Source organism: Lepidochelys kempii, chromosome 26 (genome assembly GCF_965140285.1).
Source record: "Lepidochelys kempii isolate rLepKem1 chromosome 26, rLepKem1.hap1, whole genome shotgun sequence".
Lineage (NCBI taxonomy): Eukaryota > Metazoa > Chordata > Testudines > Cheloniidae > Lepidochelys > Lepidochelys kempii.
Genome location: NC_136405.1, coordinates 12,924,801 through 12,948,374, shown reverse-complemented (window position 1 = coordinate 12,948,374; position 23,574 = coordinate 12,924,801). Strand labels below are relative to the sequence as shown.

General features: G+C 47.5%; 1 protein-coding gene across 5 annotated transcripts in view; it reads left to right on the top strand.

Moving 5' to 3' along the window:
* Nucleotides 1-23,574, top strand: part of TET3 (tet methylcytosine dioxygenase 3) — a 156,993-nt gene extending 133,419 nt beyond the window's left edge. For all 5 annotated transcript variants that reach the window (XM_078850671.1, XM_073325183.2, XM_073325184.2 and 2 more), the window contains 7 exons: nucleotides 2,257-2,350; nucleotides 7,620-7,828; nucleotides 8,766-8,916; nucleotides 9,748-9,837; nucleotides 11,890-12,027; nucleotides 14,265-14,601; nucleotides 15,394-23,574. In XM_078850671.1, coding sequence (XP_078706797.1) covers nucleotides 2,257-2,350; nucleotides 7,620-7,828; nucleotides 8,766-8,916; nucleotides 9,748-9,837; nucleotides 11,890-12,027; nucleotides 14,265-14,601; nucleotides 15,394-17,255 — 2,881 coding nt within the window. In that variant the 3' untranslated portion in view covers nucleotides 17,256-23,574. The remainder of the gene's footprint in view (nucleotides 1-2,256; nucleotides 2,351-7,619; nucleotides 7,829-8,765; nucleotides 8,917-9,747; nucleotides 9,838-11,889; nucleotides 12,028-14,264; nucleotides 14,602-15,393) is intronic.

Here is a 23,574-nt window from a genome sequence, read left to right as displayed (position 1 = left end):
ACTCATAGATTGTTCGCCCTCTATAACACTGATAGAGAGATATGCACAGCTGTTCCCCTCCCCCCCAAATATTAATACATACTCTGGGTTAATTAGTAAGTAAAAAGTGATTTTATTAAATACAGAATGTAGGATTTAAGTGGTTCCAAGTAGTAACAGACAGAACAAAGTGAATTACCAAGCAAAATAAAATAAAACACACAAGTCTATGTCTAATCAAACTGAATACAGATAAAAACCTCACCAGTTCCAGTAAGCTCTCTTTTACAGACTAGCCTCCTTCTAGTCTGGGTCCAGCAAGCAATCACACCCCCTGTAGTTACTGTCCTTTGTTCCAGTTACTTTCAGGTATCCTTGGGGATGGAGAGGCTCTCTCCTTAGCCAGCTGAAGACAAACTGGAAGGGTCTCCCACAGGCTTAAATAGACTTTCTCTTGTGGGTGGAGACCCCCCTACTTTCTGCTATACAAAGTCCAGCTCCAAGATGGAGTTCTGGAGTCACCTGGGCAAGTCACATGTTCATGCATGGTTTCAGAGTAGCAGCTGGGTTAGTCTGTGTCTGTAAGAAGAACAGGAGTACTTGTGGTACCTTAGAGACTAACAAATTTATTAGAGCATAAGCTTTTGTGGGCTACAGCTCACTTCATTGGATGCACACAGTGGAAAATATAGTGGGGAGATTTTATATACACAGATAACATGAAACAATGGGTGTTACCATTCACACTGTAACGAGAGTGATCAGGAAAGGTGAGCTATTACCAGCGGTGGGGGGGACCTTTTGTAGTGATAATCAAGGTGGGCCATTTCCAGCAGTTTACAAGGACAGTAGGAGGGGAAATAAACAAGGGGAAATAGTTTTACTTTGTGTAATGACCCATCCACTCCCAGTCTCTATTCAAGCCTAAGTTAATTGTATCCAGTTTGCAAATTAATTCCAATTCAGCAGTCTCTTGTTGGAGTCTGTTTTTGACTTTTTTTTGTTGAAGAATTGCCACTTTTAGGTCTGTAATCGAGTAACCAGAGAGATTAAAGTGTTCTCCGACTGGTTTTTGAACGTTATAATTCTTGACATCTGATTTGTGTCCATTTATTCTTTTACGTAGAGATTGTCCAGTTTGGCCAATGTACATGGCAGAGGGGCATTGCTGGCACATGATGGCATATATCACATTGGTAGATGTGCAGGTGAACGAGCCTCTGATAGTGTGGCTGATGTGATTAGGCCCTATGATGGTGTCCCCTGAATCGATATGTGGACACAACGGGTTTTGTTGCAAGGATAAGTTCCTGGTTAGTGGTTCTGTTGTGTGGTGTGTGGTTGCTGGTGAGTATTTGCTTCAGGTTGGGGGGCTGTCTGTAAGCAAGGACTGGCCTGTCTCCCAAGATCTGTGAGAGTGAGGGGTCGTCCTTCAGGATAGGTTGTAGATCCTTGATGATGCGTTGGAGAGGTTTTAGTTGGGGGCTGAAGGTGATGGCTAGTGGCGTTCTGTTACTTTCTTTGTTGGGCCTGTCCTGTAATAGGTAACTTCTGCATACTCTTCTGGCTCTGTCAGTCTGTTTGAATCTTTTTCCCTAAGTTAAGTATCCTCACACCTTCTTGTCAACTGTCTAAATGGGCCATCTTGATTATCGGTACAAAAGTTTTTTTGTTTCTCTCCTGCTGATAATAGCTCATCTTAATTAATTAGCCTCTTACAGTTTGTATGGCAACTTCCACCTTCTCTGTATGTGTGTGTGTGTGTGTGTATATATATATATATCTTCTTACTGTATGTTCCATTCTATGCATCCGATGAAGTGGGCTGTAGCCCACGAAAGCTTATGCTCTAGTAAATTTTTAGTCTCTGAAGTGCCACAAGTACTCCTGTTCTTTTTGTGGATACAGACTAACAGGGCTGCTACTCTGAAACCTGTCATTGTTCCTTCAGTGCTTCTTGATTGAGCATTTAACTTTGTGAATTCCTTTTTCCAGGAACTGACCAGATGCTCTACTAAGGTTATTTAGAAATCAAGCCAGTACACAGCCAATATTCGTAACTTTGAATACAAAAATGATACCTGCATACAAAGAGGATTAATAGATTCAGTAGATCGTAACTTTTACATGGATATGTTACATGGCATGTGTAGCATAGAACATATTTCAGTTATGTCATATATATTCATAAGCATATTTCCATAAAGCCTTATGGGGGGCACTGTCACAGCATGTCCTTGCTCTTGCCTACACTCATTTGATGCCTTTTTCCACCAGGTATGGTGAGAAGGGGAAAGCCATCAGAATCGAAAAGGTCATCTATACCGGGAAGGAAGGCAAGAGCTCCCGGGGCTGCCCAATAGCCAAGTGGGTAAGTGCCATCCATCTCGGTGGGCTTTCATATTTCTTTTAATATGACTGACTCAGGCCAAGAATGATTTCCCAACTCTTCTGTCATCTGAGTGTGATCTCAAAGTCACCTTGTGCTTTGGGGAGGTGGGGTGATCAGAGAATGTATCTACGGTAAAGGTGCAGGCCTTCAGAGGCCGGTGGGGATGGGCACAGAATGCATGGATGGAGGGATAGATGCAGAGAGAACATTCACACGCTCCATCACCAGGTGGGATATTTTCGTTGGTCTCATGTTCAGAAATGTGAGAGAGCGCTCTCTCTTTTTTTAACTCAAATCCGTCTAATTTTATTTCATTTGCTTAATCTAGCCATCTAAGCTAATCGATTGGATCTGATCTATCTGAGGGGATCTAATCTGTTTTTGCTAATCTGATCTGCATCTAATCTGTGCAATCTAATCTGTTTGATTGGCTTTCGTAATCTAATTATGGGGAGGAGGATGGTTAAAACGCTCGACTGGCACTCAACCAGTCTGGGCCCAATTTCTTCGCTATGTGACCTGGGGCAAGTCTTTTGGAAAACTACCCTCCAGCTAGACCACAAATAATGGTCTTGATTCAAGAACCGCTGGATGAAATCCTATGGCCGGTGTTATGGAGAAGGTCAGACTAGATGGGCAAATTGTTCCATTCTGGTCTTAAAATATATGAAAGTCACTTATCTCTCTGTGCCTCCGGGCCCCGTCTTTAACATGGGGGTGACAGTGCTCCTTTTGTGTGTCTTGTCTGTTTAGCTTGTAAATTCTTTGTCTCGCACTATGTGTGTGTACAGGTTAGTTGGAGCCTCCAGGTGAAACTGATATAAATAATAATAATCTAATCTACCATAGTTTATCTAGTTATTCGTGTCCTGCTCATCACTGTGGTATTTGGGCATCTCTTCTCTCTCCTCTCTTGACACTGACCCTCCCTGTCTCTCCTCTCCCATTTCTCACTGTAATCACTATCCCATTCCTTTCCCCGCCTGGTCCCTCTCCCTGCCCGGAGCATGGCAGCCAGCTGGCCACTGATTGGACCTTCTGTGCTTTCCAGCGGCCACCTCGAAATGGTAAAAACTCTAAATAGAATACTGGGCCTGATTCAGATCTCATTGGCACCGGTGTAAATTTGCTTAAGGCAATGGAGTTACATCGCTGTAACTGAGATCAGAATCTGCCCCATATGTTGAGAAATTTCTGATTCTTTTCTCAATGACATGAGCATAAATCAGGCGCAACCCCCTCGAAAGCAACTGGAGAGACCGTATCGGCCCATCAAAGTTTCTAATGGCTCAAGCTTGGAGCTGGTATCTCTGGGTTACCAGGAAGTCGAGCTGCCTAGGACCTGCTAGGATGTCTGGCCAAATTAGATCAGTTCCTTGTGGCCATTCTGTAAGAGCCCACCGTGGGAATGTCTCTCGCACTGCATCGGGAGGGACTGAGCTGAGAACAGGTGTCCAGTGAAGATTGCGTTGCTGGAAGGGATGAGCGTGATCACCGGGACAGGGTTTGTCTCCGCACTGGGCAGAGAAGCTTGAGAGTGGCTGATAAGAGTGACCACCGGGGAGCATATGGGAGGAGATAACGCTGGCCCAACAGGGACCAAACAGCGCAGTGCCCTGGGGGGTGGAAGCCAGCTGCCAGCCCAGTGGTGTTTCTCCACATTGCTCTGTGCTGCTGGCCATTGTGGGGAAACATGAAGGACTTGAGCTCAAGGGACAAAGTCTGACTCCTACATTACAGTCCAGGCGAGAGCCAACTCTGTTGCTGGTTCACAGAGAGAGGGTAGCTGGGGCAGTGCTTCTGGCTGAGAGGGGATCCCCGCAGGAGGCCTCAGCACACGGGGCCTGTTAGCAGGGCAGCTGCCTCTGACAGGAACCCTTTCCAATGTGTTTGAAAGCAGGGAAGGTGCAGTTCTACCATGGTCAGGGGGACGTACCGCGATGTCAGGGTAGGGGTGCTGTCCAGCCGTGAGTGGGCAGCTGCACCCCGATGTCAGGGAGAGGGTGCTGTGCATCTGTCAGGGGGCAACTGCACCCCGATGTCAGGTTGGGGTGTGCAGCTGTCAGCACTGGGGTACTGTGCAGCTGTGCACCTTGATATCAGAGTGGGGGTGTTGTGCAGCTGTCAGGGGGAGCTGCACCCCGATGTCAGGGTGGGAATTAATGTTCTTCGAGGGTGGGAAAAGAAAGTCAAGTTTGAACGTTACCCATGTCCAGAGGGCCGGCTCGTTGATTTCTTTTAGAGCATGTCAGTTGCATTTTTAAACCCATTTTTTGCCGGTGTTAGGGAACAGAAAAAGGTAATTTCTATCCTGAGGTCCTTGTGTTTCTGTGCAGACACGTTGGAGTGTTTGTGTGCGTGTGTGTGGTCGAGATGACCTGGATTCAAACATCCCCAGACACTGGGAGGAGAGGGGGAGGCATCACTGATGCTTTCATAAAACATGGAAACTCCCCCAGATGCAGATACAGGCTGAATGGCAAGTGTGTTTCCTTTCCCGTGACCCTCTCAGATCCCCCATGCTAAGCAGGGCCAGGACGGGGCTGAGAGATCTGCGTGGAGAACCTAGTTGCTCCAAGAAGCAGTGTCTGTGTACCAACAGGAAGTAATCTGAGTTGCTGCGGGATGGCTGCCACCAGCCAGGTGTAGATGCTGCCTTTGGAGGTCAGACATGCAGGAGCCCTGGTGGCTGGTGGCGACACTGGGGGATGTGGTTAGAGAAGCAGCCGGGTGGGTGTAAAAAGCAGCCAGTGTGAGGAATTCCCCGTGTCTCAGCAGCGGGAGGCGAATGAGTGAGTGAGCCCCAGGATGTGAGAGTAGCAGCATGTGTGTAATGGACTAGCCGATATGGAAGTGAAAGGCCGTGGCTGAGTAGGTCAGTTGAACCTTGTCTACGTTAGGGAAATTTTGCAGAATTTCCCACCGTTGCTAACCCCCGCACTCAGCTCTGCAGCTGTAAACACCCTGCTCAGAGCAGGTCTCATAGACATGGGGTGAAATCCTGGCTTCTGGGGGTCAGTGGGAGCTTTGCCATCAACTTCATTGTGGCCAGGATTTCACTCTTGAGGCTTAAAAGGCTGGGGCCTGTCCACACTAGGACTATCAAGGCTGCTTGCACTGGTGCAGACGACACCTGTGTTAGCAGCGGTGGGAAAAGTTTGCAAAGTCTGCGTGTAATTCCCAAGCCCCGGGGAGGGTCATCGGCATCAAACCTGGGACCACGTGCTTTTAGGGTCTGAGCTAAATGACCCACATCTGCTGGCTGATAGTGTAGCAGGCTCACCAACCTCTGTATGATGCCCAGCCACCACTGGAGAGGGGGACAGCACCTCACTGAGTGATAGGCACATTACCCAGGTGTCTGAGAGATCATTTCAACCCATGCTGATGTTAGAACGTCTGCCTGACTTCAGTGCTTTAGCTCATAGATCTGGTATGAAGTTGCTGTGATTGGCCAAGTCATGACACTGCAATTCCAGTGGCACTCATTGAAATCAGTGGGGATTTTGCCCAAATAAGGGATTCCAAGGTTTGGTTATATATGTTAATAGAGACGTACACACTTTTCTCATGCCTGAAGCTGTTAGTTCGTTAATTCCTCACTGGGAGCTTTGCCCAGATAGGGACCTGAGTAGAGCTTGTTGGGATTTCTTCCGCAAAGTGCTTTTCACCAAAAAAAAGCCAATTTGCTGAAACCTGAACTGTTTGAAGACAGTATTGGTAGAGCCCTGCATGGATACTAAATTTGGATCCGCCTCCAATCTGCCAACATGGTCCGTGGATAGCCGCAGATTTGCAGGGCTCCAGCTGTAAAATTTGGATCCACATCCATCTGCGATCCGCAACCATGGTCCGGAGGTATCCACAGGCATACAGTGGATAACTGCAGATTTGCAGGCCTCTAAGCACGGGGTTCAATGAAACACCCAGCGTGAAAAATTGGGGGTTAAAAAAAAAGTTTTAAAGTTGTCAAACCAGAAAATTTAAGGTTTTCAAGCCTAAATGACTTTTCATTTCCAAGGTTTGGAAAATTTACACTAAAAAAGTTTGTTTGGGATTTTTTTAAAGAAAAAAGGGTGAAGCGGAACCCAAACATTTCCATTGACCCAAAACCAATTTTTTTTCTTCAGATTTTCAGTTTGCAGAATTTTTTGACATTTTGATTTTTCTCCGCATTTGAGGCAGGAATAAATTTTGCAATGTTGAAAAGTCTTGTGGGATGGGAAAGCCATTTCCTGCCCAGCCCGAAATCTGAGTGAAAACTAAAGACCTCAAGATCTGGCCCCTTAATAGTTCTGGGGATCTATACAGGGCTTCCAAAAGTGACTCATGATTTTGAGACATAATAACAGGCAGTGACTTTCAGAAAGTGTGGAGCACCTCCCACTCTGAAAACCTGGCCCCTTTAAAGTGGGCAGCCCGGTTGACTTTTGAGAATCCCTGTCACCTGCTTATAGGGCCAATATTTTAAAAACATGTACCGAATTTAGGAGAACAGTGGTGGGACTTGTGCTCCTGAATCCCATAGGGCTCTTGAAAATCTTTCCCTTCCAGTGGATTACGTTCTGGTGGAAGAAGCTGGATTGAGAACCCCAGAGAATCTAGTTCCATTTACCCACCAAGTGTTAATAGCACAAGCAGCGTCTGTACAAACCTCCACCGTGTAACAGTGCCCTTGGTGTGTCTCAGCATTGAAGCGACCCCTGAGGGAGGGGGGTTCAGGTTGCATGGCCCATTTAGTCCTGAGATTGCCAACTTATTTTGCCTAGACCTCTGACCCCTGAAATGCAGTATGGCCCAGTGGGACAGGTTGTATTCCCAGCATTGCCCATCTGTGCAATCTTCAGCTAGTCACTACACCTCCCTGTGCTTTTCTTTCTCTTCCCACCCTGTGTCTTGTCTGTTTCGACTGTAAGCTGTTTGGAGCCAGGACTGTCTCTTACTAGATGTCTGTACAGCACCTACCGTGACGCGTCCTGCTCTTGGGGCGATCTCCAGGAACTCCAGTAGTACAGCTGTTCCTAACAATAGTAGTGACTACTGGTCACTACCGAGCAGATCTAGGGGTTGGATATCCCATTGCCGGTCCCCGACTGGAAGGGCCTGCAAGCTCCTCACAGCCATTCCTGGCGAAAGCGAGAAGGAAAACATGCATCTGCGGGCGGTTGGCTCCAGACGTTTTCCGGGGACGTAGCTTCCTGTCTCCACCCTTGCCTTTCGCCACTAACCGTGCATGGCTGCTTTCCAGGTGATCAGGAGGCACAACCAAGAGGAGAAGCTGCTCTGCTTGGTGCGGCACCGAGCCGGTCACCACTGCCAGAATGCCGTCATCATCATTTTAATCCTGGCCTGGGAGGGCATCCCTCGCACCCTGGGTGACACGCTGTACCAGGAGCTCACTGACACGCTCACTAAATACGGAAACCCCACCAGCCGCAGATGCGGCCTGAACGACGAGTAAGTTTCGTTTGCGCTGCAGCCCGGGCGCTGTGATTTCCCTGTCTAAACAGGGGCCTTGGTCAGTGTTTGCATGGGAGATCTTCCCAGGGCTCTTCGGGGTAGGTGACGTTCAGAGTCAGCACGGCCCTGCTGGTGGTGCCGGAGGGGCCATCTTTCTGGGCGGCGTATCCACCGGAGGCCCTGGTGGCTTGTGCACATTACAGATCTCATGGCGCTTCCTTTCTGCCAGAGTCCCGGTGCTAGCAACAACCCTACATAGGTTCCGCAATGGCATGCTGCGTCCATGGAGTCTTGGATGGAAACCAAGGGGAGTTTCGAGCCCAAATCTGTTTCAGCGGAGGCTATGTCTGCCCTGCAGCTGGGAGATAGAATTCCTAGCCCAGGTAGACATGCATGTGCCAGCTTTGATGGAGCTAGTGTGCTAAAAAGACCAGCACAGCTAAAAAGAGAGCGACTTGGACTAGCCACCTGAGTACAAGCCCGTCTGAGCTCCTAGGTGTGTGCTCAGGTGTCTAGCCCGAGTTGCTGCGTGTGCTGCCATGGCGCTATTTTTAGTGTGCTGGCTCGTGTACCTCTGCTGGGAATCCCACCAGCCAGCCGCAGCGGAGACATAGGCTACGTTTGACTTCAAGCTTTCTGAGGCTGGAATTAAGGAGCTGCAAACTCCTGCAAGGAAACGGCTGCATCAGCCCCCTGTGCAAAGGGGAACTAATGAGGGGCACCCAGCTCTGGGCTCGCCCTGTTACAGATTTTTTGTGTGTGGCATGTCGTAAAGACTCACCCGGGTGCTGCCTCACCCAGAGCCAGATTCCAACTGGGGTCAGTGCGTTCTGCCTCCTGGAATTCCCGCTGCAGTGCCCACTGGACACTACGTTGGCTGGAACAGAGCTGGCATCCCCAGTGAGTGGAATTCCGCCTTGTTTTTCTCTTGCAGCCGGACCTGTGCATGTCAGGGCAAAGACCCCAACACCTGCGGTGCTTCTTTCTCCTTTGGCTGCTCCTGGAGCATGTATTTCAATGGATGCAAGTACGCCCGAAGCAAAACTCCCCGGAAGTTCCGACTGGTGGGGGACAATCCCAAAGAGGTCAGTGAGCCCCCTCTGCCTGCCTCCGTTAACTCAAGAAGGGAAGGTAGTGCTGGGGAAAGGTGCTAGAGAGGAAGCTCTTTATCAGAAGAGCCTGGCTTTACAGGTGAAAGGATATAAAAAGTAGTCCCAGTAAAGCATTTCTGAAATAGCATTTCTGTTAAACCCATAGGGTGAAATCCTGGTCCCAGTGAAATCAATGGCAAAATTCTCATTATCTTCGATGGAGCCAGGATTTCACCCCGGGGATCTCCAGAGTACGGGGTGATGCAACGTGCTATAAAGCTTTCACAGCCACTCAGTTGGGATAACCCAGACCAGGTCATATAGTTACCTACACAGGGAGAAGTTATCTGATGCTCGAGGGCTCTTTAATCTAGGAAGCAAAGTCAGAACAAGATCCAGTAGCTGGAAGCTGAAGTCAGCAAAATTCATACTAAATATAGATGCGTATTTTTGACAGTGAAGGGAATTGGCCAGTGGGACAGACCCCAAGAGATGTGGTGGATTCCCCATCACTTGGAGCCTGTTGGGTGTCGCTTTCTGTAAGGGACGTTCTAGCTCAGCCACAAGTAATTGGGATTGGTGCAGGAATGCCTGGGTGAGGTTCTCTGGCCTGTGCTAGGCAGGAGACCAGACTAGGTGAGCACAATGGTCCCTTCTGGCCTAAAGACCCGCCGCCTGCGTAGCTCACACATGAATTCTCCTCTTGCGAGCTATCTCCCCCTTGTGCTGATGCAAACGCACCTTGCCCCGGTGCGTTCCCCACCCAGACCGTGATCTGGATGAGACGCTGGAGAATAAACACTCCCTCTTTATTCCCTTTCCCAGGAAGAAGTGCTCAGAAACAGCTTCCAGGACTTGGCTACTGAAGTCGCTCCACTTTATAGGAGGCTTGCGCCACAGGCCTATCAAAATCAGGTACCAAAGAAAACCGTTCTTCCTCTCACCTTTGGTATTAGCATTACAGACTCTTAGTTTAGGGCTACTTGGTGTCTGCTTGGATGAAGATCCCACCAGCATAACTGCCCTGATATGGCCACAGTCCCAGCTGGAGCTAACTCTAGGAGAGGTGGGACGGGGTGTGAAGGAGCTGTCCTGTCATAGACTGACACAGCCCTGAGCCTTTGAATTTCCCCCAGCAATTCTCTAGCAGCGCAGAGCTAATTTTGCCTGGTGCAAACCCATGGAGGTTGGGGCTGGAAATGTAGGTGCATGTCCCTGGTGATACAGCCCAGAGCGGCATCCCTGTGACATGTGGCACGGACACAGCCCTGGGTGGGTGACGTGCCAGCAGAGTGAAGACTTCACTAGGTGCTAGGCTGACAGCCCCAAACTCCTGTGTTTTTCCACAGGGTGGGCTTCCCCTGGGGGAGACCCCCCTCATCTCTGGCTGTCTCCGTCATCCGTTCAGTCCTTAGGCTGCCAAAAAGGGCACCACGGGCGGTGAGGTTTTATTATGCCAGCGTGGAAGAAAGGGTCAGTCCTGCAAGTCCTATTGTGCAGCCACCTGCTCCGTTGAAATCAGAGGGCACTGAAGGAGCTCAGCACCTGGCAGGCCAAAGACCTCACTCCGAGGCTGGCCATTGTGGGTTGTTATAAAGTGATAGCATCCGGCCAGACGTTGGAGCTTTAAATGCCTTTGGGGTGCACTTAGATTGCACTCTGCCCCTGCGATTGCACGACTCAGCCCCATCGGGACTGATGCAGGCTGGGGATTTTAGTGGCAGAAGCCAGGAAGCAGGATGCTCAGATCACGAGCAACACGGGTTCTGTTTCCAAGGACGACGTTTGGCAGCAGCTTGGAGAAAACACACCCAAGGGTGGGTGTCCACAACAAGGCCGGGGAAGCATATATAGCCTGGGCTCAGCTGAGGCTCTAAGGCATAGAAGAGAAGGGTTGCTGTTCGGGGGTGATGACTGGAGAGATGCCCAGGGCAGGTGTTACGTCCATGCAGGAGCAGGCTCACCCCTCTGGCTTTGGATTTATGCTGGTGGCATTGAGATCAGAGTCTGGTATCTGGGACACAGCCAGCCATGTGATCCCTGCCTACCCTCCTTCGCCCGTCGCACAGCCAATCTGGAGGCAGTCACGACTGAGCCCTTTGTGTGTTTTATTTCAAGTAAAATACAGTGTGTTTGTATCTCTCCCCTCGCTCCCTCCATGATGTACCAGGGTCCCACATTTCTCTCAATGGGCTTTTTTGTGATAATAGCCCTTAAGCATTCACCGACTTAAAAATGCACACATGCTTAAGGTCTAATTCTCATTCACACTAAAGCTTCTTTGCACTGCTCTGGCCTTACAGGATCTGCCTACGCTGCACTGAAAACCCGGGTCTGTGGGATCCGCTTGTGGACTTGGTGTTTCCAAGCCTGTGCTGGAACAGCCAGACTGCACTGTAACCCTGGGCTTGCAATAGCTGTGCTCGCCTGTCCATACTGTGCCATGCAGCCCTTCTCACTCGCGTCTGCAGCTGAAGCTGTGTCCACATGGCAGAACGACAGGGCTTGAACCCGAGTCTTGGCAGGATTCGGGCTCTGACCCACCTCCCTGGCAGGGTCCTGAGTGCCTGCTGGCCGAATCAGGCTGATTTGTGGGTGGATGGAAGGAGGGCTTGGGCTCAAACCTGAATCAGAGCCTAGACTCAGCATGCAATGTAGAGGTACCCAGAATGGGTGTAGATGATCCCACTAGAGTACAGCCAGAACAGTATGAAAGGGCCTCAGTCTAGTTGTGAATTGGGCCCCTACGTGTTTTGCTGGGCTGAGGCCTACATCAGCTCTCAGCCTGCGGGTTGCTCGTGCCAATGGAGGCTCCAGCAGTTGTCTGGAGTGTCACAAGTCTCTTCCCAGGCCCCTGATTCTGGCCCATTACTGAGGTGGCTTTGCTCAGTAACAGGTACCTCCGATACGGGCAGGCTTCCATGTGGCAGCGGAGTAACAGGAGCCGTCTCGTTTCCCTTGGGCTAGGTTACAAACGAGGACATCGCAATAGACTGCCGGCTTGGTCTGAAAGAAGGAAGGCCGTTCTCTGGGGTGACTGCGTGTATGGACTTCTGTGCGCATGCTCACAAGGATCAGCATAACCTCTACAACGGATGCACGGTGGTAAGGAGGTGTTTTCATTCTTGGCTTAGGGAAAGAGGGAGGGGAGAGCACCCTTCTCTTGCAAGGTCATCTCGGTGTCGGGTGAAAGGTGTCTGGTCTGTAGGATGGATGCAGTGTGGCAGCACCCCTCCCTGCCATCCCACCTCCGCTCTGCAAGGACCACCTTGAAGTCGGGGTTTGGTCTTCATGGTGCACTCAGACATTTCCAGTAGGGCTGCTGAGGGATAATCAAGGGAGGCAGTGTGGCTTAGTGGAAAGATCACTGGGTTGGCGCTCAGGAGACCTCGGTTCTAGTCCCAGCCCTGCCGCTGGGCAACCTTTGGCAAGTCACTTCTTCTCTGTGCCAATGGGGATGGTGAGGCTGACCTTCTTTGTCAAGTGCTTTTGAGAGCCACTGATGAAAAGCCAAGAGAAAGTAAGAGCCAGGTGGTGGTGTTAGTGAGTGCCAGTTACACTAGGCTGGTTGTGTGTGTGAGTGAGAGATGCAGGTGAACTGAGAGCCCCTAACTGTCCCTCAGACAGAAACATTTGATCCCTCTGAACTGGTTTGGGATCCAGCAGCTGGGGACAAAGGCAGGCTGTGGATAAGGCTGAGGTTTTAGGACTGCTTTCACTCACCGAGCAAGGGGCCATGGGCTAGATCTTTAGCTGGTAGAAATTGGTGAAGCTCCACTGAAGTCCCCAGAGCTGTGTTGATTTGCATCAGCTGAGGGTCTGGCCCCACGTCTCAAACTCCAGGCGTGTTCTGCAGCAGGTGTCCGTGTGCCGGCTGCTCCTTGCAGTGGGGGAGGTGATAAAGGTGACTCACCTTTGCTGCACCCCTCTTGAGTTGCCTCGAGCATATGCAGAAGGCTTTGAAGACTGAAAGTGCTGCCATCTGCTAACCTACAATATTTGTATTCCCCCCCACCCCTTTTTTTCAGAGAGCCTGATTTCAATAGCGGTGCCTTTGAGTTTTGATTTAATTGGAAATTCGCTTTCTAGGGAAGGAATTATCTCTACCTATCAAGGGTTCTGTGATCCACAGCTGAAAGATCTGAGAGGCTACATACTTAATTATGACACCCTTCCCCCCCCCCCCCGCACCCCAACACACATATTGAGTACAGTACCCAGTTATTGCAAGCCAAAATATCAGCTTTCACTCAAATCTCTCTCTGTGTAATTGCCTGAGAAAGCAGAAGGGACATCAAAGCCTTCCGATTAATGAGTTAATCTCTGTACAGTGCTGTGAAAACGCCAGGGCTAGATAAAGGACAAGTGCTAATTACTGTTATTAATTTGCCGTCATCACCAGCAGCAGCACCAAAATACGTGGGATACTCCTGAGCTCACGCCTGACAAATCTGGCAGAATTTTCTGGGAGGCAGTGTCATGGAGTGGTTGGAGCGAGATTTCTGGGAGGGCTCACTCCTGGGTGCTCTGACGCACGGTGGGTGATAGTCATGCCTGTACAGAGGGCCCGCACAGTTGAGCTAGGGCTTTGGATTGACACTCTGCGTAAGGATCATTTTCATCCTGCATGAGCTCAGAAAGCCGCTGTGCTACATTTTTCCAGGGGGTGATAAGTAGTTCCCTACCAGTTCTCGAGGGGCAGGGGGGAGAACGTGAGCCTAATTTCAATAATGTGTGTAAACACCTAAAGTGAAGGGGACCTGTCGGAGTGTAAGGTGTTTTTATTTCAGTATAGAAAGGCTCTAGGTGGGGAAAGCAGTGGCCATAATTTCCCTGGACAGGAGCAAATTGTTTGCACAAATAAGTCACTGAGGCTACGTGAAAGCAGGTGAGGATACTAGATCTGCCATATTATCCATGTAAATCCTCCCTGCCGTTTCAGTGGGTATGTAGTATTCTTCGCAGCCTGTCTATTGTTGCAGTGGTGCTGTGCGCCGTTAAACAGCGGCCTTGCTTCGTCCTAGAGGTGGCCGCATTTCAGTGGTGGGCAGAGTGATTCTTTTTTACATATGGATTGTAAAGTGTCTTGGATACTTTGCAATGAGAGGTGCCGTTCATCATGGGTCTGAATTATCACCACTGTAGCCCCAATTCAGGAAAGCACTTAAGCCCGTGCTTAATTTTAACCGTGTACTTCTGTCCCACAGTCGTCAGCTTCGCATGTATTTTAAGTGCCCTTCCTGAATAGAGATGCTTTCAGGGCGTATGATGTTAATGGTTTGAATGGGGCTTTCAGCTTCCTGGCCATTGGCTAATTGGTGCCTCTCCCCTGTCCACCCCAGGTGTGTACCTTAACGAAGGAGGACAATCGGAGCATTGGGAAGATTCCTGAGGATGAGCAGCTGCACGTCCTTCCGCTGTATAAAATGTCCACCACGGATGAGTTTGGCAGTGAGGAGAATCAGAACGCAAAGATGGGCAGCGGGGCCATTCAGGTGCTCACCTCCTTCCCGAGGGAGGTCAGGAAGCTGCCTGAGCCTGCCAAGTCTTGCAGGCAAAGGCAGTTAGAAGCCAAAAAGGCAGCCGCTGAGAAGAAGAAAATGCAGAAAGAGAAGCTAATCACCCCTGAGAAAATAAAGCAGGAAGCACTAGAAATCCCGACACTCCAGCAAAATACAGGTAATGGGGGCAGGGCTCTGGGTTTGCTGTTTCTCAGGTGTCTTGCACAGTTTTGTTGCCCTCGGATATGAATACATCAGGATGCTTTATAGGAAGGATCCTTTGTGGTGCCTCTTTTATTAGCTCACCAGTTCCCTCGATAGCACAGATCCTTTGTGTAGCATGTTTTGCGTTGCACTAATGCAGCAGCTCACCAGTACGCTTCATGGCACCAGAGGCTTTGTGGTACCCTGTTGTACGGATCCTTTTTTCTGTTGCACTAGTGCAATAGCTCACAGTGAGATTCAGACCACAAACCTGCCGGTAGCTCAGGCATATCCAGGCCCCTTTCTGGCTTTTTCATGCGATGCTGGTGGGGGGGCTTTTTTATTTGGGTCTTCTGTGTACCAGGACAGCTGCGCTTTGCTGCAAGGCATGCAGCGTACAGAATGTTATAGGCACGTGACCGACAATCAGACACAGCCAAGGCCTGCCCTCTAAGCAACATTTGGACGGCATAGCTCTTCTATGTAAGTCTTGTTGTACATACCACCAGTTTAGAAACCAGCATTCTTTTGACATCTCCAATCACATAATAAGTGGCGTGTGACCCTCGGTGAAGCTTTGGCAGTGATTAGTTCTGGGGAGAAGATCCTCAGCTGGTGTAGATCAGTAGATTTCCATGAACTCCAGTGGGGCTATACCGATTTACACCAGCCGAAGCTCTGGCCCATGACTTAACCTTTGGCTTACTAAGGAGACTCCCCTAGGCTGTATGGCCAGTTACCATTGTGCTGTGTGTTTTGCCCACAGGTATGGCGTTGAAAAATGGACTCCCCCAGCACTCAGTCAAACCTTCCATCAAAGTTGAACCTCAGAACCATTACAACACTTTCAAATACAACGGCAATGCAGTGGTGGAAAGCTACTCCGTGCTGGGGAGCTGCCGCCCCTCAGACCCATACAGCATGAACAGTGTTTACTCTTACCATTCCTACTATGCACAGCCTAATCTGCCTTCCATGAATGGGTTTCATTCAAAGTTCACTTTTCCCTCCTTTGGATATTACGGATTCTCCAGCAACCACATGTTCCCCTCACAGTTTCTGAATTATGGTGCCACTGAGCCGAGGAGCGGGGATTGGGTAAGTAGCAGCTATGAGAAGAAACCCGACCTCCAAGCGTTGCAAGATAACCTTAACCACACTTACAGGAATTCAGAGTTCTCAGAGCAACTCTCACACTCTGTACGAAACAAAAACCACCACCAGCGGACCTATGAGAGAGCCAACAGGCATGCCAGCCAGAAGTCTATGGCCATGTCCCACAGGACTAACTCGGTCCCAATGGAAACCCCACCGTTTGCACAAAACACAAACTGTTTCAGCAATCGAGCAATCAAACAAGAGCCTGTAGACGCCTTGTCACACATCGAGTCCATTCAAAGGGCTGCCATGAATGTACAAAGCTCGAGTCTCAACCTGTCCGCTGTGCCCGTGTCATCTCAGAACGGCGAGCAGGAACACCAGTGGAGCCCCTACAAAGTCAACAGGAATGTGTCTCCTTCTGACAGGACTAGTAATGCAGAGCGTTCTTGGAATATGTTTACGCCCAGTGACAATACCAACTTACCCAACACGAGCATGCAAGATAAACTGAATTCCTTCAATGGACACTCAAACGCTACCCGGTTACCCCAGTCTCACCTCCAGGAGAAACAATGGAACGTATTTCCTGGAGACGGGCAGGCAACGCAGCATAGTTCTAGCCTGCTTGGGAAATCATGGAGCCCTTGCAAACTCAGCGAAAGCCCTTCGATCTTGCCTAGTTCTGCAAATTCGAACCTGCAGGAAAAACCCTGGAACCTCAGCCAGCTGAACTTCAGTTCCACCCTCAAGGGGAACCCTGGGTTTCAAGACGAGCTGTGGAACTCGGTCAAGGTGGACGAGAGGAGGACTCCAACACCTAGCTCGGGGCTGCATGAGAAGCCATGGGATTCCTTTGGCTCATCGGCCACCATGGGGTCAAGTGTGTGTAGCGAGAAGCCATTCGGCACCTTGAAAGCAGATGGTAACGCGTTCTTGCCCAGTATCCATCATCAGGAGAAACTATGGGACCCCTTCAGCTTGGATGACAGCATGGAAGAACTGCCCGATAAGACCCTCAAGGAGGAGGAGGAGGAGGATGATGAGGAGGAAGAGGAGTGGTCAGACAGCGAACACAATTTCCTGGATGAAAACATAGGCGGGGTGGCGGTGGCCCCAGCCCACGGCTCCATCCTGATCGAATGTGCCAGGCGGGAGCTGCACGCCACAACCCCGCTCAAGAAACCCAACCGGTGCCACCCCACCCGCATCTCACTGGTGTTTTACCAACACAAGAACTTGAACCAGCCCAATCATGGCCTCGCCCTTTGGGAAGCCAAGATGAAGCAGCTGGCTGAGAGGGCGAGAGCGAGGCAGGAAGAGGCAGCCAGGCTTGGGCTCCAGCAGGACACCAAGCCATTCAGCAAAAAGCGCAAGTGGGGAGGCGCCATGGCCCCCGAACCCCAACACAAAGAAAAGAAAGATTCTGTCCCAACACGGCAAGCAGTGGCTATTCCAACAAACTCTGCTATCACTGTGTCCTCATATGCCTATACCAAGGTAACTGGACCATACAGTCGCTGGATATGAGATTAATACAGCTAATATGGCCATCTTACCTCAACGTCTGCAACACTGGACCACAGTGTTGCTTTGTGGTGCTTTCTCCTAATGCATGTAGGGGGGAAAAATCTACTCAAGTGCAAACCTTCTAAAATCTGCACTTTGAGAGGAGTTAAAAACAAACAAACACTTATTGCTGTTAACATTTTTCAGTAATCTAATATTTATATCTCTGCATTTTTTTAATCTATCCTTGTACATCACAAGAATGGAAAAGAAAAATTTATAGTGTCCTTTCACAAAGGAGAGGTTTTTAATTCCATTTAAAATATGTATTTATTGGATTTTTTTTATTATTACAACAATGAAGCAGATCTTAAAAAAAAAAACACACCAAACCAGCTTGAAAAAAAAAAATCTGTACAGCTCACTCATGTTAACGCTGGTAGGGAATTTCAGCTTGGAAACCATCTGGAAACATGTGCTTTAAAGTCAATCGAAAATGGTTTGAACATCCGGTTTTTCAAATGAACTAAAGTGCATATTTTGCAGCTTGACTGATTGTTTCTTATAGATACAGTAACCCTCTGGGGCTGGGAAATATACAGAGAATTATGTGGAAACCAGTTGCAGATAGAGTAATGGATTCCCACTTCTAGGCAGATGCCGGGGTTTTGAAGATGCTTTGTTTAACAGAGGTGTTTTCTCCTAACAGCTCCTGTTTATCGGTAAAGGGTTTGATTTGCCTCCTACTTGCCTCAGGAATAAATCCATTGAAATTGATGGAGTTATACCAGTGGAAAACCAGAGCCTGTGTAAACAGGCAGCAGAAGTCCCTAAGTCTGACTTAAGTGGTGCTATGCCTCATCCTGGCCCCTCTGCAAAGGGGTAAATTCCTAAGTGGGAGGACAGTCAGGTCTGATGGCTTTAAAATGCTGTGAGTTCAGAATGTGAGCTAACACCAGACACTTTAGATGAATACATTATAAACCAGGTTGAAAGCAAGACCAAATTATCCAGGATGATTTGTCTTCATGCTGAATAGTTTATCAGCTATTTTGATATTCTCACCAAACTCACATTGTTATGTACTCAGCTACAAGGTGACAGCAGAGAGGACAGTAGGTTTCTTATACAAGAGACATAAGCCTGGGACATCCAGACTACTTTCCGTGCTATTTTTGTACCGATCATATACTGCCACCTTATAGCAGTAAAAAAAAAAAAAAATCTGGTGGGGGGATGAGCGGGGGTTACTGTATCTTCAAGAACCCAACAAAAACTGTGACTAGTAAGTGTTGCTCTATGTACTCACTGTAGCCAAGTTTGGTGCTTTCAGTCTCAAGGGGACGTTCTCTGTTTGATCAGCTCTGGGAGGAGTGAATACCGAAAATGACTTGCAAGCCGCCTTCTGCATTTTCCAACGGTGCATGCTTCCGTACTGTAAAAACTCCCCTATGACAAGTCGACGTTTTCAAACACAAAAATGAAATTGACGACCGTTTTCTGCAAGCTAATTATTTTCCCGGTGCCATTTTTTTATAACGACGATGATGATTACAGCAAAACTAAGTGGTGCTTATTAACAATCTGAATCATGACTTCTTTTCCCCCTCTACAAAACTGTTGGGAACGATTGATTCAAATAATTTGCTAAATAGGAGTGACGGGTGGGAGGAAATTCTGTGAAGCTAGAGAGTCGCTCTCCGTGGGAGGGCTGGATTTCTGTGATGTTAGCAGAAATTATATGGAGCGATCCCCCCAAAAAATGTAGGGAGAAATTCACCCGTGTGCAGACGTCTTGCACAATTTCTGTGCACAACTTAAGCCCTATCTGAGTCCTCGTTGCTTAGGTCTCGCCTGGTGTAAAAAGACCATTGATTTCACTAGAGTTACAATCATTTACCCCAGCTGAGGATCTGGCCCTGAGGGTTTAAATGGTATTTAAGTGATGCCTGGGCCCTTGAGCATGTTCTCTACAGGGGTGAATTTCTTCCTTCATGGAAACTAAGCCCTGAGATAAATGATAAAGTACTTAATGGATAACAGGTGCTATCCTGCTCCCATTGAAATCACTGGCAAAATTCCCATTGACTTCAGCGGGAGTCAGAGTAAGTCCATTGCCTGCTGTTCCTACAGGACATTCTGTGGGAAATTCTAAACGTAGAAGCCTGGTTCTTTGGCTGAGTGGTCCCATTACTTCTCGGGGGCGGGGGAGCTGCTCCCCTGCATAAGATTCTGAAAGATCAGGCCTGGTAGACATTTAAAACTGGATAACAATACTCAGTCATAATTCTGCACTTTCAGGTGCCTTTTGGAGAGTCAGAGAGAGAGAGCTGAGAACTTAACCGTACATAACGTTTTGTTTACTGTAAACCTTGTTCCTCGTGCACTGGCACAGAAAATCACAGGATCGCTGTAAAACATCCTGAAAGTTCGTGTGGTCTGATTTTAAACTGTAAATAGGGAAAGATTTTTTTAAAAGCACTTTCACCTAGATTTAAAAACAAAACAAAAAACAAAAAAAACCCCAAGAACTTGAAAGCAGTATGTTTTAAACAGATTATTGTGGGAGAACTGTAAATAGTGGCAAAATATTTAACATGCTTTGTCCGTCCTTCATAATTTTTTTTTCTGTATTCTGTATAGTTGCATATATTTGACAAGGAAAATCAACGAGCTATTATTGCTTTGTTATAAATACCCAAAATCATATCAAGGCTGTAGAATTATTTCAAGTCAGATTTATAGGAAACCCTCTGAACTTCACAGTATAACAAACTAAAGCACTCAAGGGGGTAGATCCTCAGCTGGTGTAGATCGGCCACTGTCTTCAGTGGAACTATGCCAGCTGTGTCTCTGGCCCTCAGTCTTTATGGTCCTGTCGTGCACTATTGAAGGCAATGGGAGTGTTGCCATTGACTCCGATGGTTGCAAGATCAGGCCCTTAGTGAGCATGCTAATTTTCTAGCTTTGAGGAAAAGTTGGACCTGAACTTCTAAAAAAAAATGGCTTCTTTTTGTTGTGGTGGTTTTGATTTCTTTCCAGCATCTGTACTTTTCACCCGGGTCTCATTCGACTTCCATATTTTAGGTTGTTGCATGGGTGCCTTGAAAGCTTCTTTTAGATGACTTTGGAGAGTGAGAAATTGTAATATTTGGGTTGGGGGGGAAGGGGAATGCATTTTAAGAATGTGACAGTCCATCTCACCTGTCAGAGTCACACTTCTTTGTAGGTTTCTGTTTAGGAATTTTTAGACTGATCTGATTGTGATATATTATAACATTTGTGAATATACTCATGTTCAATGTATGTCCGGTCATATCCTATTGGTAATAGCGGTGATATTATTGGACGGAGGGGGAGAAAATGACAGAACGGCCAAACCCTGCTTGCCTCACTCACGCAAATAATCCTTGAGGGCCAGATTCTGATCTCAGTGACCCCATTGTAAACCCAGAGTCATTTCACTGCAGTTGGTAGGATTACACTGCCATAACTGAGATCAGAGTCTTGACCCTTAGTTTTGGCCCTTTAAGTCTCTCCACTCGCTCCATCATGCCAGTTTTACACCTGCATAACGGGGCACATAATCAGGGTCATGACTTCATATTCTGATATTATCTATGTTGGTATAAATCTGGAGTGGAATTACACCAGAGTAAATGCGGTCAGAATCTGGCCTATCGTTTTCCCAAACAGCTTTAAAATAGATCGTTTTGGTTTAAAAAACTAAGGCTGTTCCAAGGCAAAGCAAAGCAAACCTCCCAATTCCAGCCAGCACAGCTAAAGTGGTGTTTTAATTGCTAATGAATACTGTTGCAGTCTCACATTGTTTTACACTACATATATAACCTACCTCAAATCTCAGTCATTAAAAATTAGCATGCTTCAGACTTCTATTACAAATATAAAACTATGCACAGCTATTAACCCCTTGCTGCTGAAAGTCTGTTTAAAATATTTTTCTTTATTTTCTATTGGCACTATCATTTGTATCTAATGTCATGGCAATCACAGTTGTTTTTAACCATGAAAAAGCCATTGTGATTCAAAGCATTAAAAGAATCCCATAGCATGAGGCAGAAATTGACCCTATATCCAGCTGTATTCTTAGGATGGCCACAAAAGATTAAGACAGTGGAGCCATGCCAGTATATTCTGCTGAAGATCTGGCCCTAGGAGTCTGTTCTCTCTCATAACTGAAGGGTACACTGGATTCTGCTCTCATTACACCAGAGTAAATTTGAAGCCACTTGAAGACATAGGCTTGATTTTTGCTCTAATTGCGCCTGAGCAATTCCACAGATCCTCAGCTGTTGTAAAGCAGCCTAGCTCCATTGATGACAATAGAGCTGTGCTGATTTACACCAGGCCAGGCGGCTTCAGTGGAATTACTTCTGGTGTCCACTGGGAAGTGAGGTGAGGATCCAGGCCCGCTGATTCCACTGTTGTAACTGGGTGACAGCCAGCCATGTGCAGAGAAACAGGCAAAGGCCGACGCACCACTTCAGCTCATGTTGGCTTTAAGTGGAATCTAAGCGGTGCAGAAGCGTTCTGTGCAAGGGTGAATTTTACCCACTCAGAACAGAATCCAGCCCAGCGTCCCACCACATTGATTTGTCTTTAATGTCATAACACAGGCGAAATGACAAGATCAGAATAGTGCGAAGGGATTTTTATTTACTTTTGGTGTAATGATTTGCAGCAGGTATAACCAACAAATGGTGCTAGGACAACAAATAAGTCTATAACCCTGGGGAAATCTTGACAAAAGGGCCTGCTCCTGCTCCCATTAAAGTCATCAGCAAAGCTTCCATCAACTTCCATGGGAAGAGGGTTTGAGCCCAAAGAGGTTGTTTTAATGTTTTTCTTTTGGGACATCAGTCTCTTCATCTGTAATGCTTTGCCTTGTTACCCAGACACAGTGGAGTGGACTGAAGTCTCTCACTTTTGGCACTTATTTCTTGCTTTCTTTGCTCACAGCAAAAGGGAAATGAAGGGAATGGACAGGAACCAAATATTGGCCCTGATCCTGCATTCCCAGCCTCCCTCACCTATCACTGAGTTCAGATTTTGCAAGGAATCCAGGATTGCATTTGATGTACTGCTAAGTATTACTTATGCAGAGTGAAATTCACCCTTGTACAGAGGACCAGCATGAGTACACACCACTCAAATCCCATAGATCTGACATGGCACATAGGCCTTTTGCGGGCCCTCTGCACAAGGACAGATTTCGCTCAGAGTGATTAGCAGACAGGTTGGGGGAGGAAGCTTCTTCCTGCTCCCGATGAGGTCAAAGGCAAATCCTATGGGCCTAAAGTCTCATTGGGAAACCAGTTAGGACCATTCCTCATGTACCAAAACTGTAGCTGTGTCCTGTAATAAGGCATAGTAAAGAGAGAGAAAAAAGAATTCCCGAGGTGCCTCAACTTTTCCTTTTAATATTGGAGTATGCTTTGTGGGCTATATAAGGCATATTTTTATTAAATGAAATCTAATAAAACGGTGCTACGGTGTTTTAACAAATTGTATCGTGTTTTGCCTGATTCCATCTTGCTGAGGTGCTACTTCTGTGTATGTAAAACCAGAGAACCAAGAAAAAAAAAGTTAGCGGAGAATCAAGTTTCTTTTTCTTCAGTGATAGCTTTTAGCATCTCTGCTCTGGATCTAAATAGAGAGCCAGATTCTGAGCTAATTCATGCTGCTGTAAATCCAGCATAATTTTACTGGGATTACTCTGGATTTAGACTGGTGTGAGATCTGAATTTGCCTCGTAGGGCCAGATCCTCAGCTAGTGTAAATGAATGTAGCTCCATATGACTTACATGAAGCTGTGATGGTTTAGATCCGCTGAGAATCTGGTCCCTATAGTTGGTATTTGTTCAGCTAATTGAGGGTTAATTCCTGCCAGCTCCTGGAAAAGTTCTGTAAATTGGAAAATGTGGCAGAATCAGAACCCAAGCAAATAACTGTAAATCTTATGACAGTGGGTAAAAAATGAAAGTGGTTTTCTTCCTTGGCTTTCTTCTTGCAGGGAAAACAAATGCACTTCATGGTCTCAACTGCACCCTTAGTTACACTTGTGCAGTCTTACTGAAGATGCACAATGCAACGAGGGTAGAACTGCTGCCCTGAATTTATAGTTTTTATGCAAAAATAAAATTGGTGCAGAATTGAAGTTTTAGAGTTGTCCGATCACAGAATGGAATTTTTTTCCCCCCATGAGTAGGTGGCAAATTCCATCTGTGTGAAAGGAGGAAAAGAAAGGAACCGTCTTTCTATGGACCCAGAGCAGTTATTCTAAAAGTTAATGTAATATTCTACTTCTTCAGCTCACTTT